At 41.2% G+C, this 17,483-nt stretch overlaps 1 protein-coding gene across 3 annotated transcripts in view; it reads right to left on the minus strand.

Annotated features, from left to right (window-relative positions):
* The window catches only part of XRCC5 (X-ray repair cross complementing 5), a 98,266-nt gene that overhangs the window by 57,089 nt on the left and 23,694 nt on the right, over nt 1-17,483 (minus strand). For 2 of the 3 annotated variants that reach the window (XM_073807291.1, XM_019938959.3), the window contains 3 exons: nt 13,267-13,404; nt 12,316-12,406; nt 8,720-8,853 (listed from right to left, as the gene is read on the minus strand). In XM_073807291.1, the coding sequence (XP_073663392.1) occupies nt 8,720-8,853; nt 12,316-12,406; nt 13,267-13,404 (363 nt within the window). The remainder of the gene's footprint in view (nt 1-8,719; nt 8,854-12,315; nt 12,407-13,266; nt 13,405-17,483) is intronic. The other variant, XM_019938960.3, reaches the window with a different exon arrangement.

Here is a 17,483-nt window from a genome sequence, read left to right on the forward strand (position 1 = left end):
ACCTCAGGGAGGGAGTTGTGAAGGAGGAAAAGTTTCCACACACTAGGAAGCCCCTTCACTGGCAGAGACGGGGGGGGGTGGGGGCAAGCTTCGGAGCCACGGAGGAGAGCGCAGCAACAGGGGTGCAGAGGGCAAAGTGGGGAGATTCCCGCACAGAGGATCGGTGCCGACCAGCACTCACCAGCCCGAGAGGCTTGTCTGCTCACCCGCCGTGATGGGCGGGGGCTGGGAGCTGAGGCTCCAGCTTCGGAGGTCAGATCCCAGGGAGAGGACTGGGGTTGGTGGCATGGACACAGCCTGAAGGGGGCTGGTGCGCCACAGCTAGCCGGGTGGGAGTCTGGGAAAAAGTCTGCACGTGCCGGAGAGGCAAGAAACTGTTGTTTTGTGGTGCGCGAGGAGAGGGGATTCCTTCCCCGTCTGCCGACAGAAGGCAGAGCACCGCCTAAACGAGCTCCAAAGAAGGGCATGAGCCGCGGCTATCAGCTCAGACCCCAGAGATGGGCATGAAACACTAACACTGCTGCTGCAGCCACCAAGAATCCCGTGTGCAAGCACAGGTCACTGTCCACACCCCCAACCCCCCAGGAGCCTGTGCAGCCCACCACTGCCAGGGTCCTGTGATCTAGGGACAACTTACCCGGGAGAACAGATGGCGTGCCTCAGGCTGGTGCAATGTCACACTGGCCTTCGCCGCCGCAGGCTCGCCCCGCATTCCAGTTATAACTACCGTACCCCTCCCTCTCCCCAGCATGAGTGAACCAGAGCCCCCTAATCAGCCGCTGCTTTAACACCATCCTGTCTGGATGGGAAAAGATGCCTGAAGGCGACCTACACACAGAGGCACGGCCAAATCCAAAGCTGAACCCCAGGAGCTGTGCGAACAAAGAAGAGAAAGGGAAATCTCTCCCAGCAGCCTCAGGAGCAGCGGATTAAATCTCCACAGTCAACTTGAGGTATGCTGCATCTGTGGAATACTTGAATAGACAACGAATCATCCCAAATTGAGGAGGTGGACTTTGGGAGCAACTGCAGACTTGGGTTTGCTGTCTGCAACTGATTTGTTTCTGATTTTTATGTTTACCTTAGTTTAGTTTTTAGCACTTGTTATCACTGGTGGATTTGTTTATTGGTTTGGTTGCTCTCTTTCTTTATTTAAATTATTTTATATTAGTTTAATAATTTAAAAAATTTTATTGACTGACTGACTGATTTTCCCTTCTTTTTTTCTCCCTTGTCTTCTGAGCCGTGTGGCTGACAGGGTCTTGGTGCTCCGGTCTGGTGTCAGGCCTGAGCCTCTGAGGTGGGAGAGCCGAGTTCAGGACACTGGACCACCAGAGACCTCCCAGCCCCATGTAATTATCAATCGGCCAGAGCTCTCCCAGAGATCTCCGTCTCATTGCTAAGACCCCGCTCCACCCAGTGGCCAGCAAATTCCAGCGCTGGACGCCCCACACCAAACAACTAGTAAGACAGGAAAACAACCTCACCCATTAGCAGAGAGGCTGCCTAAAATCATACTAAGTTCACAGACACCCCAAAACACACCACCAGACGCAGCCCTGCCCACCAGAAACACAAGATCCAGCCCCACCCAACAGAACACAGGCACCAATTCCCTCCACCAGGAAGCCTACCCAAGCCACTGAACCAACCTTACCCACTGGGGGCAGACACCAAAATCAATGGGAACTACAAACCTGCAGCCTGTGAAAAGGAGCGCCCAAACACAGTAAGTTAAACAAAATGAAAAGACACAGAAATAAACAGCAGATGAAGGAGCAAGGTAAAAACCCACCAGACCAAACAAATGAAGAGGAAATAGGCAGTCTACCAGAAAAAGAATTCAGAGTAATGATAGTAAACATGATCCAAATGCTTGGAAATAGAATGAAGAAAATACAAGAAACGTTTAACATGGACCCAGAAGAAAAACAATGATGAACAACACAATAAATAAAATTAAAAATTCTCTAGAAGGAGTCAATAGCAGAATAACTGAGGCAGAAGAACGGATAAGTGACCTGGAAGATAAAATAGTGGAAATAACTACTGCAGAGCAGAATAAAGAACAAAAAAATGAAAAGAATTCAGGACAGTCCCAGACACCTCTGGGACAACATAAAATGCACCAACATTTGAATTATAGTGGTCTCAGGAGAAGAAGAGAAAAAGAAAGGGTCTGAGAAACTATTTGAAGAGATGATAGTTGAAAACTTCCCTAACATGGGAGGGGAAATAGTCAGTCAAGTCCAGGAAGCACAGAGAGTCCCATACAGGATAAATCCAAGGAGAAACATGCCAAGACACATACTAATCAAACTATCAAAAGTTAAATACAAAGAAAAATATTAAAAGCAGCAGGGAAAAGCAACAAATAACATACAAGGGAATCCCCATAAGGTTAAGAGCTGATCTTCCAGCAGAAACTCTGCAAGCCACAAGGGAGTGGAAGGACATATTTAAAGTGATGAAAGGGAAAAACCTACAACGAAGATTACTCTACCCAGCAAGGATCTCATTCAGATGTGATGGAAAAATTAAAACCTTTACAGACAAGCAAAAGCTAAGAGAATTCAGCATAACCAAACCAGCTTTACAACAAATGCTAAAGGAACTTCTCTAGGCAGGAAACACAAGAGAAGGAAAAGACCTACAAAAACAAACCCAAAACAATTAAGAAATGGTAACAGGAACATACATATCAATAATTACCTTAAATGTAAATGGATTAAATGCTCCAACCAAAAGACACAGACGGTCAATGGATACAAAAACAAGATCCATATACATACTGTCTACAAGAGACCCACTTCAGACCTAGGGACACATACAGACTGAAAGTGAAGGGATGGAAAAAGATATTCCATGCAAATGGAAATCAAAAGAAAGCTGGAGCAGCAATTCTCATATCAGACAAAACAGACTTTAAAACAAAGACTATTACAAGAGACAAAGAACACCACATAATGATCAAGGGATAAATCCAAGAAGAAGATATAACAATTGTAAATATTTATGCACCCAACACAGGAGCACCTTAATACATAAGGCAAATGCTAACAGCCATAAAAGGAGAAATCAACAGTAACACAATAACACTGGGGGACTTTAATACCCCACTTTCACCAATGGACAGATCATCAAAAATGAAAATAAATAGGGAAACACAAGCTTTAAATGACACATTAAACAAGAGGGACTTACTGATGTTTATAGGACATTCCATCCAAAAACAACAGAATACGCTTTCTTCTCAAGTGCTCATGGAACATTCTCCAGGACAGATCATACGTTGGGTCAAAAATCAAGCCTTGGTAAATTTAAGAAAATTGAAATCGTATCAAGTATCTTTTCCGACCACACTGCTATGAGACTAGACATAAATTACAGGAAAAAAACCCTGTAAAACATACAAACACATGGAGGCTAAACAATACACTACTAAATAACCAAGAGATCACTGAAGAAATCAAAGAGGAAATCAAGAGATACCTAGAAACAAATGACAATGAAAACACAATGACCCAAAACCTATGGGATGCAGCAAAAGCAGTTCTAAGAGGGAAGTTTATAGCAATACAATCCTACCTCAAAAAATAAGAAACATCTCAAACAACCTAATGCTACACCTAAGGTAATTAGAGAAAGAACAAAAAAACCCTAAGAGTTAGCAGAAGGAAAGAAATCATAAAGATCAGATCAGAAATAAATGAACAAGAAATGAAGGTAATGATAGCAAAGATCAATAAAACTAAAAGCTGGTTCTTCGAGAAGACAAACAAAATTGATAAACCATTAGCCAGACTCACCAAGAAAAAAGGGGAGAAGACTCAAATCAACAGAATTAGAAATGAAGAAGTAACAACTGACGCTGCAGAAATACAAAGGCTCATGAGATTACTACAAGCAACTATATGCCAATAAAACGGACAACCTGGAAGAAATGGACAAAATCTTAGAAAAGTACAACCTTCCGAGACTGAACCAGGAAGAAACAGAAAATATAAACAGACCAATCACAAGCACTGCAATTGAAACTGTGATTAAAAATCTTCCAACAAACAAAAGCCCAGGACCAGATGGCTTCACAGGAGAATTCTATCAAACATATAGAGAAGAGCTAACACCTATTCTTCTCAAACTCTTCCAAAATATACCAGAGGGAGGAACACTCCCAAACTCATCCTACGAGGTCACCATCACCCTGATACCAAAACCAGACAAAGATGTCACAAAAGAAAACTACAGGGCAATATCACTGATGAACACATGTAAAAATTCTCAACAAAATACTAGCAAACAGAATCCAACAGCACATTAAAAGGATCATCCACCATGATCAAGTGGGGTTTAACCCAGGAATGCAAGGATTCTTCAGTATATGCAAATAAATTAATGTGATACACCATATTAACAAATTGAAGGAGAAAAACCATATGATCATCTCAATAGATGCAGAAAAAGCTTTCGACAAAATTCAACACCCATTTATGATAAAATCTCCAGAAAGTAGGTATAGAGGGAAACTACCTCAACGTAATAAAGGCCATATATGACAAACCCACAGCCAACATCATTTTCAGTGGTGAAAAACTGAAACCATTTCCTCTAAGATCAGGAACAAGACAAGGTTGCCCACTCTCACCACTATTATTTAACATAGTTTTGGAAGTTTTAGCCACATCAATCAGAGAAGAAAAAGAAATAAAAGGAATCCAAATTGGAAAACAAGAAGTAAAACTGTCACTGTTCGCAGATGACATGATACTATACATAGAGAATCCTAAAGATGCTACCAGAAAACTACTAGAGCTAATCAATGAATTTGTTAAAGTGGAAGGATACAAAATCAATGCACAGAAATCTCTTGCATTCTCATACACTAATAATGAAAAATCAGAAAGAGAAATTAAGGAAACAATCCCATTTTCCACTGCAACAAAAAGAATAAAATACCTAGGAATAAACCTACCTAAGGAGACAAAAGACCTGTATGCAAAAAACTATAAGACACTGATGAAAGAAATTAAAGATGATACAAACATCTTCCCTGCCAGGAGGCAGAACATTAGACCTTCCCACTCTGAGCCTACGCAGGACAAAACCTCAATAAACTGGACTGTACATGCAAAGGCAACTTGTGTTAATAAAAATTCTCTTAATTAAGAAAATGCCATTTGTTGTTTTCAAGTACTTAGAACAACAGAAACCAGTGTCAACAGAGGGTATGGACTGTTTTAATGAAAAAGCAAAAAAAAGTTTAATGAGCACTCTGTATGCAAATAAATTTTGCTAAAGTTTTTTTTTTTTTTGCGGTACGTGGGCCTCTCACTGTTGTGGCCTCTCCCATTGCGGAGCACAGGCTCCGGACGCACAGGCTCAGTGGCCATGGCTCACGGGCCCAGCCGCTCCGTGGCATGTGGGATCCTCCCGGACCGGGGCATGAACCCGTGTCCCCTGCATTGGCAGGCGGACTCTCAACCACTGCATCATGAGGGAAGCCCGCTAAAGGTTTTAAAGAGAAAAAAAAAAAGACAATACAAACAGATGGAGAGATATACCATGTTCTTGGATTGGAAGAATCAATATTGTGAAAATGACTATACTCCCCAAAGCAATCTACAGATTCAGTGTCCCTATCAAACTACCAATGGCATTTTTCACAGAATTAGAACAAAAAAATTCACAATTTGTATGGAAACACAAAAGACCCCGAATAGCCAAAGCAATCTTGAGAAAGAAAAACAGAGCTGGAGGAATCAGGCTCCAGGACTTCAGACTATATTGCCAAGCTACAGTAATCAAGACAGTATGGTACTGGCACAAAAACAGAAATATAGATGAATGAAACAGGATAAAAAGCCCAGAGATAAACCCACACAAATATGGTCACCTTATCTTTGATAAAGGAGGCAAGAATATACAATGGAGAAAAGACAGCCTCTTCAATCAGTGGTGCTGGGAAAACTGGACAGCTACATGTCAAAGAATGAAATTAGAACACTCCCTAATGCCATACACAAAAATAAACTCAAAATGGATTAAAGAACTAAATGTAAGGCCAGACACTGTAAGACTCTTAGAGGAAAACAGAGGCAGAACAGTCTATGACATAAATCACAGCAAGATCCTTTTTGACCCACCACCTAGAGAAATGGAAATAAAAACAAAAATAAACAAATGGGACATAAGGAAACTTAAAAGCTTTTGCACAGCAGAGGAAACCATAAACAAGATGAGAAGACAACCCTCAGAATGGGAGAAAATACTTGCAAACGAAGGAACTGACAAAGGATTAATCTCCAAGATATACAAGCAGCTCATGCAGCTCAATATCAAAAAAACAAACAACCTGATCCAAAAACAGGCCGAAGAACTATATAGACATTTCCCTAAAGAAGATATACAGATTGCCAACAAATACATGAAAGGACGCTGAATATCACTAATCATTAGAGAAACGCAAATCTAAACAATAATGAGGTACCATCTCTCACCAGTCAGAATGGCCATCATCAAAAAATCTACAAACAATAAATGCTGGAGACGGTGTGGAAAAAAGGGAACCTTCCTGCACTCTTGGTGGGAATGTTAATTGATACAGCCAATATGGAGAACAGTATGGAGGTTCCTTAAAAAACTAAAAATAGAACTACCATATGACCTAGCAATCCCACTACTGGGCATATACCCTGAGAAAGCAATAATTCAAAAAGAGTCATGTACCACGATGTTCACTGCAGCACTATTTACAATAGCCAGGACATGGAAGCAACCTAAGGGTCCATCGACAGATGAATGGATAAAGAAGATGTGGCACATATATACAATGGAATATTACTCAGCCATAAAAAGAAACGAAATTGAGTTATTTGTAGTGAGGTGGATGGACCTAGAGTCTGTCACATGGAGTGAAGTCAGAAGGAGAAAAACACATACTGTATGCTAACACATATATATGGAATCTAAAAATTAAAAATGGTTCTGATGAACCTACGGACAGGACAGGAATAAAGATGCAGATGTAGAGAACAGACTTGAGGACACGGGGATGGGGAAGGGTAAGCTGGGACGAAGTGAGAGAGTAGCGCTGACATATATACACTACCAAATGTAAAATACATAGCTAGTGGGAAGCAGCTGCATCACATAGGCAGAGCAGCTCGCTCGGTGCTTTGTGACCACCTAGATGGGTGAGATAGGGAGGGTGAGAGGGAGATGCAAGAGGGAGGGGATATGGGGATATATGTATCCATATAGGTGATTCACTTTGCTACACAGCAGAAACTAACACAACACTGTAAAACAATTATACTCCAAAAAAGATATTAAAAAAAAATAAAAGAAAAAAAAGAAAACCTCTCCCCTACAAAAGAAAACAAAGTCGGTAGGTTGTAAAAATCAAAGTTGCCAGTTCTTAAAGCTTTAAAAGATAATAATGAAAAAAAAGATAACAATGCCTGCACTTATGGCTTGCATCTGTTCATTAATCCAACAAATATTTGTTGAAGATAATAGTACCTACCCTTGGTATCTGCCAAGTATTAGAAGTTTCTACTTTTCACCATAGTGACCTGTTTTTGCAAGCTTTCCACACCAACTAGTCTGCTCCTCCCTTCTCTACAAATGGCAAAGGCCTTCATGTCTTGAAGTCCACTTGTCAAAAACCGCAAAGAAATGTATACAAGTAATTTATACTTGATTACACCTAGAATACGAAAGTATTCACTGAGTCAGGTCTTGACCTGTTAATCTTCATAGTTCTGATTTTAGAAAAAAAGATTTTTTTTAAATTACAACCATCAAAAAACCAGGCAGTTTCTTCTGAGTAGAAGATCCCTCAAAATCACAACAGGCCCTAACACGGACTTGAGTTTGTTAAGGATGCTTTGAGAAATGAGTCAAAAGGGGCAATCAAGGAACTCCCCAACATGCAGCCTCCTTTCCCACCTCCCCGCCTCCCCCCACCTGCCACAGCAGTAGGCCCTCCATTCCCCGAGGGGAAAAGTTTGCCTGGCAAAGCTGCTTGTGATTTTTTTCACCTTTGTGGGGTTCAGAGAAGCTTATGTCCTGCTTTCATCAGGTTATTCCAGGGTTGGGATAGCCCTACCACTTCATCCTTGGTCCATCCCTCCCCTTCCTTCACACAAATCAGCTCTCTTGTCAAGTTACCCAGCTTCCCTTAATCCAATGTCCATCTTCTAATTCCTTTGTACCAAGACTCAGAAATTTATATTTTATATTTTTCTTTATTTTAGCTACTCTTTAATAAGTTCATACTATAACCTCTCTGACCTCTAACACTTCTTCCCTAATAGTGGTTACATATTACACAGTTCATAAAAACCCCCCTCCTATTTGGATATTAAAAAAAAAAAAAAACAAGGAAAAGCCTCATTCACATAAAACAGAGGAAGAAACCCAGTAAAACGCATAAAAGAATAATCTGCTTTTTATTTAGCCCTCCTGTTAAAAAAAAAAAAATCTAGCCTTCTCCCAGAAAAAAAATTAAAAACATCCTAACTTTACTTCTTTCTTTCTAAAAGCTCAGAGTATTTTTTTTATCTTTTTTCAGTAGGTAGAGAAAGGTGTTATTCTTCCATTAAATAGACAGAGCAACTGAGCCCTCAGTTTGATTGGGACCAGCCAATTACCCTAACTTTTCACTTAGCTCTCTTTCATCTAAAAAAGTATGACTGGTTCACCTTTCCTCTCTCACCTGAAATAATCTCTGAAATTGAGGATTTGGGATTTTGCTGGTTGGAAATAAGTCTTCAATGGTGCCCTCCTCTTCATCTTTCTTCACCAAGCTCATGGAGTCTATCAAAGCATCAACAGCACTCAACTGCGCCTCTAAGACAAGGATAAACAGAGCAGCAAAAGGAAATAATGATTACCTCCATTAGTCTCCAAAACAAATGCTTTCCATTCACAGCTATTCACAGCAATACTGGCAGGATATTCAGTCCTGGCCCTGCCAAAAATACTCTCTAGTTATGCAAATCATTTCTTTACTTGAGCCTCGGTTTTCTTATTTGCAAAGAGAGCTATTTAGAGTAGCTGGTCTTTTAGGTACTTCCCAGCTCTAATGAACTTTTGATAGTGGAATATCCTATCAAAAGCAAAAGAGTTTGTTCAAGAAAAATGCACCGGAGCCATACAAAACCCACCTTCCATATGCTAATTCAAAATACTCAGTATTCATTGAGTTGACATTAAAAAAACTGGTAACTGGCAAAGGAGAATAACATTAAAAAAGAAAAGGAAAATGCCTTTGGAAATGAAGCATTAGCTTTATAAGGATTTAACATTACCTGTATCAGAGTATACCAACTTAACAGGAAGACGCCATTGGACCAGAGTGAGTGGATTCCTTTACAGTCTCCCCAAGTCAGAATGAGTTCTTTCCTCTCACAAACCTCATGGCGCTAATCACACAGACCTGCGTGCATGTCTTTTTTTTTCAATCTTTTTTTAAATTGAAGTATAATTGATCTACAACACTACGTTAGTTCCAGGTGTACAACGTAGCGATTCAATATTTCTATACATTACGAAGTGACCAACATGATAAGTCTAGTTACCATCTGTCACCATACGAAGTTATTACAGTATTACAGACTATATTCCCCATGCTGTACATTTTATCCCTGTGACTTATTTATAACTACAAGTTGGTACCTCTTAATCCCCCTCACCTATTTCACTCATCCCCTTACTCCACTCCACTCTAGCAACCCCCCAGTTTGTTCTCTGTATCTAAGAGTCTGTTTCTGTTTTATTTGTTCATTTGTTTTGTTTTTTAGATTCCACATTTAAGTAAAATCATATGGTATTTGTCTTTCCCTGTTGGACTTATTTCACCTAGGTGCATCCATGTTGTCGCAAATGGCAAGATTTCATTCTTTTTTTATGGCTAAGTAATACTCCATTCTGTGTGTGTGTGTGTGTGTGTGTGTGTGTGTGTGTGTGTGTGTGTGTGTGTGTGTATCACATCTTCTTTGTCCATTCATTTATTGATGGACACTTAGGTTGCTCCCATAACTTGGCTACTGTAAATAATGTGGCAATGAACATAGGCATGCATATATCTTTTTGAGTTCGCGTTTTTGTTTTCTTTGGGAAAATACCCAGAAGTAGAACTGCTGGATCATATGGTAGTTCTAGTTTTTAATTTTTTGGGAAACTTCCATACTGTTTTACATAGTGGCTGTACCAATTTACATTCCAACAACAGTGCTCAAGGGTTCCCTTTTCTCCACATCCTTGCAAACACATGTTATTTGCTGTCTTTTTGATGATAGCTATTCTGACAGGTGTGGTTTTAATTTGCATTTCCCTAATGATTAGTGATGCTGAGCATCTTTTCATGTGTCTGTTGGCCACGCATATGTATGTCTTCTTTGGAAAAAAGTCCTGCATACATGTCTTACACCACTCCATTCAAATTCTAAGGATCTTGAGAGCAGAAACATGACGTCCTCTTCTTTATGTCTAATACCAGATAGGAAGCAAGTTCTCCCCGATAAAAATCTACCAAGTCAGTGAAAACAACACAGCCCAAAGCAATGTGGATGAAAGGCAACTCTCCCAAAAATGCTTCTACCTAAACTGCCACGTGTAACTTTCATTCTGCTGATTCATACAGCAGTTCAGCTATTAAAACCGAAGTGCTATTTTGGGATCATTCAGTCACTAGGCAAAAGGCGGAAAAGAGTAAGCAGTTCCTAAAAGTTCATTATGCTTCTATTCTTCACCTTTTCAAACATCCCTTTTGGACAGCTATTATAAAATGAACGCGCATACAGATATTTATCATGAGACATTTCTATCCCATTTTTGGAGTTTCCAAGGGAGGTTTCAGGCACCATCTCAAGCTGACTACTGCAGGGTCCACCCGGTAATAGGAAGCAGGTGGTACCTGTGCAGGTGAATATTTGGTGATTTCCATCTGCTATGACAGGCTAGTATCAGGCCAGACTACACTGGCATTACACACCCCTACATAAATGCTGACTTGGGAAATATGCCAAACAATTTTAATGATCCGTTTTTCCAATGGAGCAAATGCAAACAAAAATGTCACAGAACTCACACAATATAAAGCAACAGATCGAAAAATATTTAATGTTTTAGATCCTGAGTGATATATATCTATAAGGTAATCTCTCAACAAAGTTCTCTTCTTTAAATGTTCTTCTCATTGAAAGTTTGGAATTACCACGAGGAAGAGACAGAATACTGTAACACGCTGGCACTCTCTACACATTCAAGTCCATGCCTGGTTCCACGTGATGCAGAGAGACTCATTTCTGGAAGGTAAAGATACAAGCCCTAGGGGCCCATTTGATTCTTAGCTTTTGCCCTGCACACTGCTCCCAATGTACAGAGGGCACCCAGTTCTGAGACTCACCTCACAATTCCCTAATCCTACACTGATGCAGATTTAAACTTGTCAACTAAAACATCTACTCATCATTCTGTGTTCTTTTTGGTATGTTCTCTACATTCAGCCCACTGGTATATCTTACGATAACTGTCGTAAACTGAGATTTCTGGAAGACAGGATCTGTGTGTGTGAGAATCACTCTGGGTAGCACCCTGACATTTGCAGCCAGATGCTTAATAAAGACCTCTTCTCATTAAGCTCCCAGTAACTCCTGGAACAGGACTTGCACTGATAATGTAAACTGTGAAGAAAGGGCAAAGAGAAAAGGGCATCTACAGCACTGTCACTTTTTGGTTAAAGTTACATCATATTTTACATAGGACTCTAGTCACAGGTTTGATTCCACATGTCAGTTCACTTCAGTAGAGGGCAAACCTTCTGCTCACAATTAAAGAATGTACATCCATTTCCAGCAAGCTGCTCCCCAGATACAAGCTCTAAGTCAGAAGGGGGAAACTAGACAACATTTGGAGCAAACCTATCCCTGCTACTGGAAAAAAATCACCTTCATCATTACCATATATGAGTGTGACTGGAATCCAACTACAGTTGACCCTTGAACAACGTGGGTTTGAACTGCTCAGATACACATATATGTGGATTATAAGTATATATGTACATTACTACACAATCTGAGATTGGTTGAATCTGCAGATACAGAACCATGGATACCGAGGGCCAACTGTAAAGCTATACGTGGACTTTCAACTGGGGGGAGTGGTGCCCCTAACCTCTTCGTTGTTCAAGGGTCAACTGTAACTCCACCCTGTGAAATCCTAGCCCCAAACCATGACTAAAGGCAGGTGATTTCCCCAAAACAATCTGTGTTTAGAGCCAATCAGTGAGCAAAATGGAAATAAACTCACCTGTGGGAATGCATTTCCTATTATTTTTCAAGGATGAAAACATGTACTGCCGCAAGTCTTCCATGAAAGGCAGCTGTACGTACACTAAACACTAATGAGAAAGAGTGGAGGTAAAAACAGAAACCACCGAATTAATGGAAAAAATTTAAAGTTGATCTCAAACACTGTGAAAGTGGCACAACAAAAGGATTTCAAAAATCAGACAGCTCAAGTCTGGGACATGGAGAATAAAGTGTTCCGATTTCTGTGATTAGCTGTACACAACTGCAAACAGTACAAAGAATATTAAACATAAAAGAAACGCTTAAAAGAAAGACTATCAAAGAATACCTACAAAATGCATGACCAACACAACAAATGAGAGAGTCAAGGTGACTGGCAAGCTGATGTGGAAGTCAAGATATCTGCCTTCTCGTTCCATTTCTGCTACAGTGAGTTCTCTGAGAAACGGGAAATGGCGAGGGATCTAGACCTGTATTTTTAAACAGGAGAGCCCTAGGAAAACGGAACTTCACCAGGATCACAAGAAAATCACACCCTCAACCTTTATCCACACTAAAGGCTGTTGTAGAAAGGGAGGTAATCTGTACTCGCTTTAGGTTCTGAGAAGTCAAGAAGGATGAGAATGGAGAGAAGGTCCCTGGACTGGGCAAACAGAAGATCACGGTTAATGTTTACTGATTTGATTTAATAAGAAGCTCTTTGCATCCTCTTATAATTCATGTCCTTTCACTGCATCTGAAAGTGTGGTTCACAGACCAGCAGCAACAGCATTACGGGGGAGTTGGTGAGAAATGCAGAATCTCAGGACCCCACCCCAGACCTACAAAATCAGAAACTGCATTTTAACAAGATCCCCCAAGTAATTCTCATGCACGTTAACAGTTGAGAAGCATTGTTTAGGAACTGAAGGGAAAAAAATTAATATGAATAAAAGACTTGCAGGTTTACCTCATAGGCGTCCCTGATATAAGGAAAAGCCACGCCAACTTGAGGATTAGCTCTTCTGTCATAAGCATATCGAACTATGGCCACCATGTCCAATTCATCCAAAGCATGAATCAGGGAGGAAAGGGCAACTGCTGCCGCCTAGTAAGAAAGATGCATGCATTAACACATATCAAACACGTGAGGATTTCCACAGCACAATACTTACGAGATGGTTATTCGCTTTCTTCCTGTTTTAGATTTTAAGTGCCCCTCTAACCACTTTAAGGCTACACTGTACACATCTGCATTTAATCACATTTACTGAACCTCTTCTGGAACTTTTCTTCATTATATTCTCTTATTCCTTCAATTTTCCTTCTCCTCTGAATTCACACCCTCACTCTAAACAAAACCTTTCTTTGCCCCTCTCTCCACAAATTAGTATCTATAACTTTCTTTCCCTTCATCTTTACATTTCATGAAATAATAATCTTGCTGTTTCACTGCTTAGAACACAATTATTCTTCAATCTAATCAAGCTACTGACCCACTTCCTTACTGAAATTATCCTCTGAAGTCCCCCATGATCTCCAAATTGCCTAACTCTTAGTCCGCATTCTATTTGCTTGATCTATCAGTAGCATCTGACCATCCCTCTTTCTCTACACTTTCTCCTTCTTTGGCTTCAGAAACAACACTCTGCCCTGTTATTCTACTTCTGTACACCACTCCTCCCCCAGCTCTTCTGTTCTTCCAACTAATCTTGAAATTCTGCTCTTGGCCTTTCTCTCCTCCTCTCACTCTAAAACTCTACTTTCGCAACTATTTATTTTATCCAGTCCCATGAGTTGATGAATCAAAAGTCTGTATATTCAGCTTTAAAACTCTCCCAAGGGACTTCCCTGGTGGTGCAGTGGTTAAGAATCCACCTGCCAGTACAGGAGACACGGGTTCGAGCCCTGGTCCAGGAAGATGCCACATGCCGCAGAGCAACCAAGCCCGTGCGCCACAACTACTGAGCCTGTGCTCTACAGCCTGCGAGCCACAACTACTGAGCCTGCGTGCCACAACTATTGAAGCCTGCATGCCTAGAGCCCGTGCTCTGCAACAAGAGAAACCACCACAATGAGAAGCCCACGCACCGCAATGAAGAGCAGCCCCCACTCACCCCAACTAGAGAAAGCCCGTGCGCAGCAACAAAGACCAATGCAGCCAAAAATAAATAAATAAATTTTTAAAAAAGATTAAAAAAAAAACCTCTCCCGAGATCCAGGCTTATATCGCCCACTAGTTGGTAGATAACTCATACAGTTATACCTTAGGTATCTCAAACTATCCATGACCAAAACTAAGCTTCCTGTCTTCCCCCTCTTCTCCTCCTGTGCTCCCTGCTTCCACTAACACCACCTCCCAGTCAACCAAATGAGAAGCCCTACAGCTGATGATGCCTGCCTACAGTCCCTCACCTTCAAGTGTTCACCACACTCTACCAAGTCTACCTCTATGCCGTCTTTCAAATTCTATCTGTTCTGTTCCATCACTGCCTCCCCTGTTCCTAGAGCTGATCACGTCACTCTCTTCCATAAAAACCTCCAAGGGTTCCTCTATCCCTGCCTCGGTAGAGCTGATCATTATTCACGGGCAAGTCTTGTACTCTCCCACCTCAGTAGCTTTTTGCTTGTACAGTTTCCTCCTCACTAGAATGCTCTCTCCAAATCTCTGGCTCTCAAGCTTCTAACCCATTTTCAAGGCCCAGTAAATTGACAAGCTCTCCATTTCAGATTTGCTTCACTCAGCTCTCTCCCTCTCCATAACTCCCCAAAAACTTTGTACTTTTCTCAGTGTTACAGCTAACCCTTATCAAAGTTAGCTATGTGTATTCCCATCTCCTCCACTAAAAACCTATGACATCAATACCTAGTCATCAAAATCCTCTACAGATTTCATGAAAGACTGATTACCTTTTCAGTTCAACTCAAGGAATATTTACTTTGTGCCTACTCTTGGCTAAGCACTATCTTAGGCAATGTAAGAAAACATAGTTGAGTCCCTGATCTCACTGAGCTTCTTTACTAGCAGAAATGAGATGTGTACCAAGTACAGAATGTATATATTCTAACAAGTCCCATAAGAGAGGCCAGATAAGCACGACGACGAAGTGATTAGAAGAGATTACTTTCAATTTGTTTGCAAGTTTTTATTTAGGTGTCTTTGATAGGACCAACTGGGATACTTAAAGAAGGAAGGATGGGGCTTCCCTGGTGGCGCAGTGGTTGAGAGTCCGCCTGCTGATGCAGGGGACACGGGGTTGTGCCCCGGTCCGGGAAGATCCCACATGCCGCAGAGCGGCTGGGCCCGTGAGCCATGGCCGCTGAGCCTGCATGTCCGGAGCCTGTGCTCTGCAACAGGAGAGGCCACAACAGTGAGAGGCCCGCGTACCGCAAAAAAAAAAAAAAAAAAAAAAAGAAGGAAGGATGGGGTCCGGAATGGCAGCTAGAACACCATATTACACCTGTGGGAAACTCAACTAAAGCTCCATTTCCTTCCCTTTCTCTTCTCCCGTTCTCTTCCACATAGTGAAAACCAGCACATAAAAATGTAGATTCTCCATACAAAAAAATTATATGCTAATGACCAGAGAAAACATTTTTTTTTGCGGTATGCGGGCCCCTCACTGCTGTGGCCTCTCCCGTTGCAGAGCACAGGCTCCGGACGCGCAGGCTCAGCGGCCGTGGCTCACGGGCCCAGCCGCTCCGCGGCATGTGGGATCTTCCCGGACCGGGGCACGAACCCGTGTCCCCTGCATCGGCAGGCGGACTCTCAACCACTGCGCCACTAGAGAAGCCCAAGAGAAAACATTTTTAAAAAGGAATATATTCATAGAATCATAGAATATTTGAGCTGAAAAACAAAAGTATTCACCTAGTTTAACAACCTACATGATGAAGGAATTCCCTTCCTAACATCTGATTGTTGAGACTCTGCCTAGAAACTTACAGGAATGGGGATCTGACCATCTCACAAGGAACCAATCCATCTGGAGACAGTAATCTTTGTTGATAAAATAATTCTTCATCTTGAACAAAATGACCACTTGTTGGTTCCAATTTACCCTCTGGTAGGAAGCATAGTTTAGTTTCTATTCCGTATGATAATCCTCTAAGTATCTGAAGAAGGCTATTGTCTCTCATCCCTCCTACTCCCCTGCCTACCTACACAAGTCTTCTCCATGCAATCTGTTACTCAAAGTCCTCATATGACATAGTTTCTTTACTCCCCTGATTATCTCATAGCCCCAATTAGTTAATATTATTCTTTGACTATGACATCAAGAACTGACACCAAAGAGTAGCCCTTTGCCATCAGCAGATGAAGTTTTTTTTTTCTTTAGTGACTCAAAGTGACCCTGTGATCTATAGGGTCTGTATGAGGCTGGATTTGAATTATGCAAGTCACAATGCTGCCCTGACCTGAGCTAGCAAGTCTAGAGAATCATATGTGTCAGCACAGCTTTGTGATATGATTCTCCTTACTGCATACCCAGCAATCACATGAAGTGATCAGAATTTTCTTTGGGTAAAGGGACAGTAAGTTGGAGTTAAAACCTCAGCAGAAATGAAAGACGCAGTTAAGTTGTGTTGACAATAGATACTAGAACTGCCTGATTCCCATTAGGATTTGATTCAGGAGAAATCCATGAACTAGGATTCTCAAATTTGAGGATTCACGTACACCTACTGTGCTTTAATGAATCCATTTAACACTGAGTGGAAGCCAAGCATTTTCTTCTCTTAATTTTACTGTTCTAATAGAATAATGGCATATCCATTCACTAAGTCAGCAGCCAGCTACCCTTCAGAAGTGAGGAGAAAAAGAGGACTAGATCACTTATATCATCACCCTTCCCCCGACCCCAAACAAGCCATCTACATCCAGTTTACCAGTTGCAAATGCAAGTAACTTCTGGAACATGGAGACCTAAGTAGTCTTAAACAGACACTGGATGGTAATCTTCCAGTTAACATCAAAATCTCCAAGGAAATAACAAGTTCCTACTTGAAGACTACATAGAAAATATTTATAGAGAGGGCAGGCGTGAGTGTAGGATGCAAGAGTCACGGGCTGTTAGCTAGGCAGAAACCAGCCTGAAAACAGAATCTCTTGCGGATGTAAGAAAATAATGAAAAGAAAGAGGTAAGGGGGATAAGACAAATTGCTCAATGATGGAAGTAGTCCCG

This window comes from Tursiops truncatus, chromosome 7, assembly GCF_011762595.2.
Source record: "Tursiops truncatus isolate mTurTru1 chromosome 7, mTurTru1.mat.Y, whole genome shotgun sequence".
NCBI classification, from domain to species: domain Eukaryota; kingdom Metazoa; phylum Chordata; class Mammalia; order Artiodactyla; family Delphinidae; genus Tursiops; species Tursiops truncatus.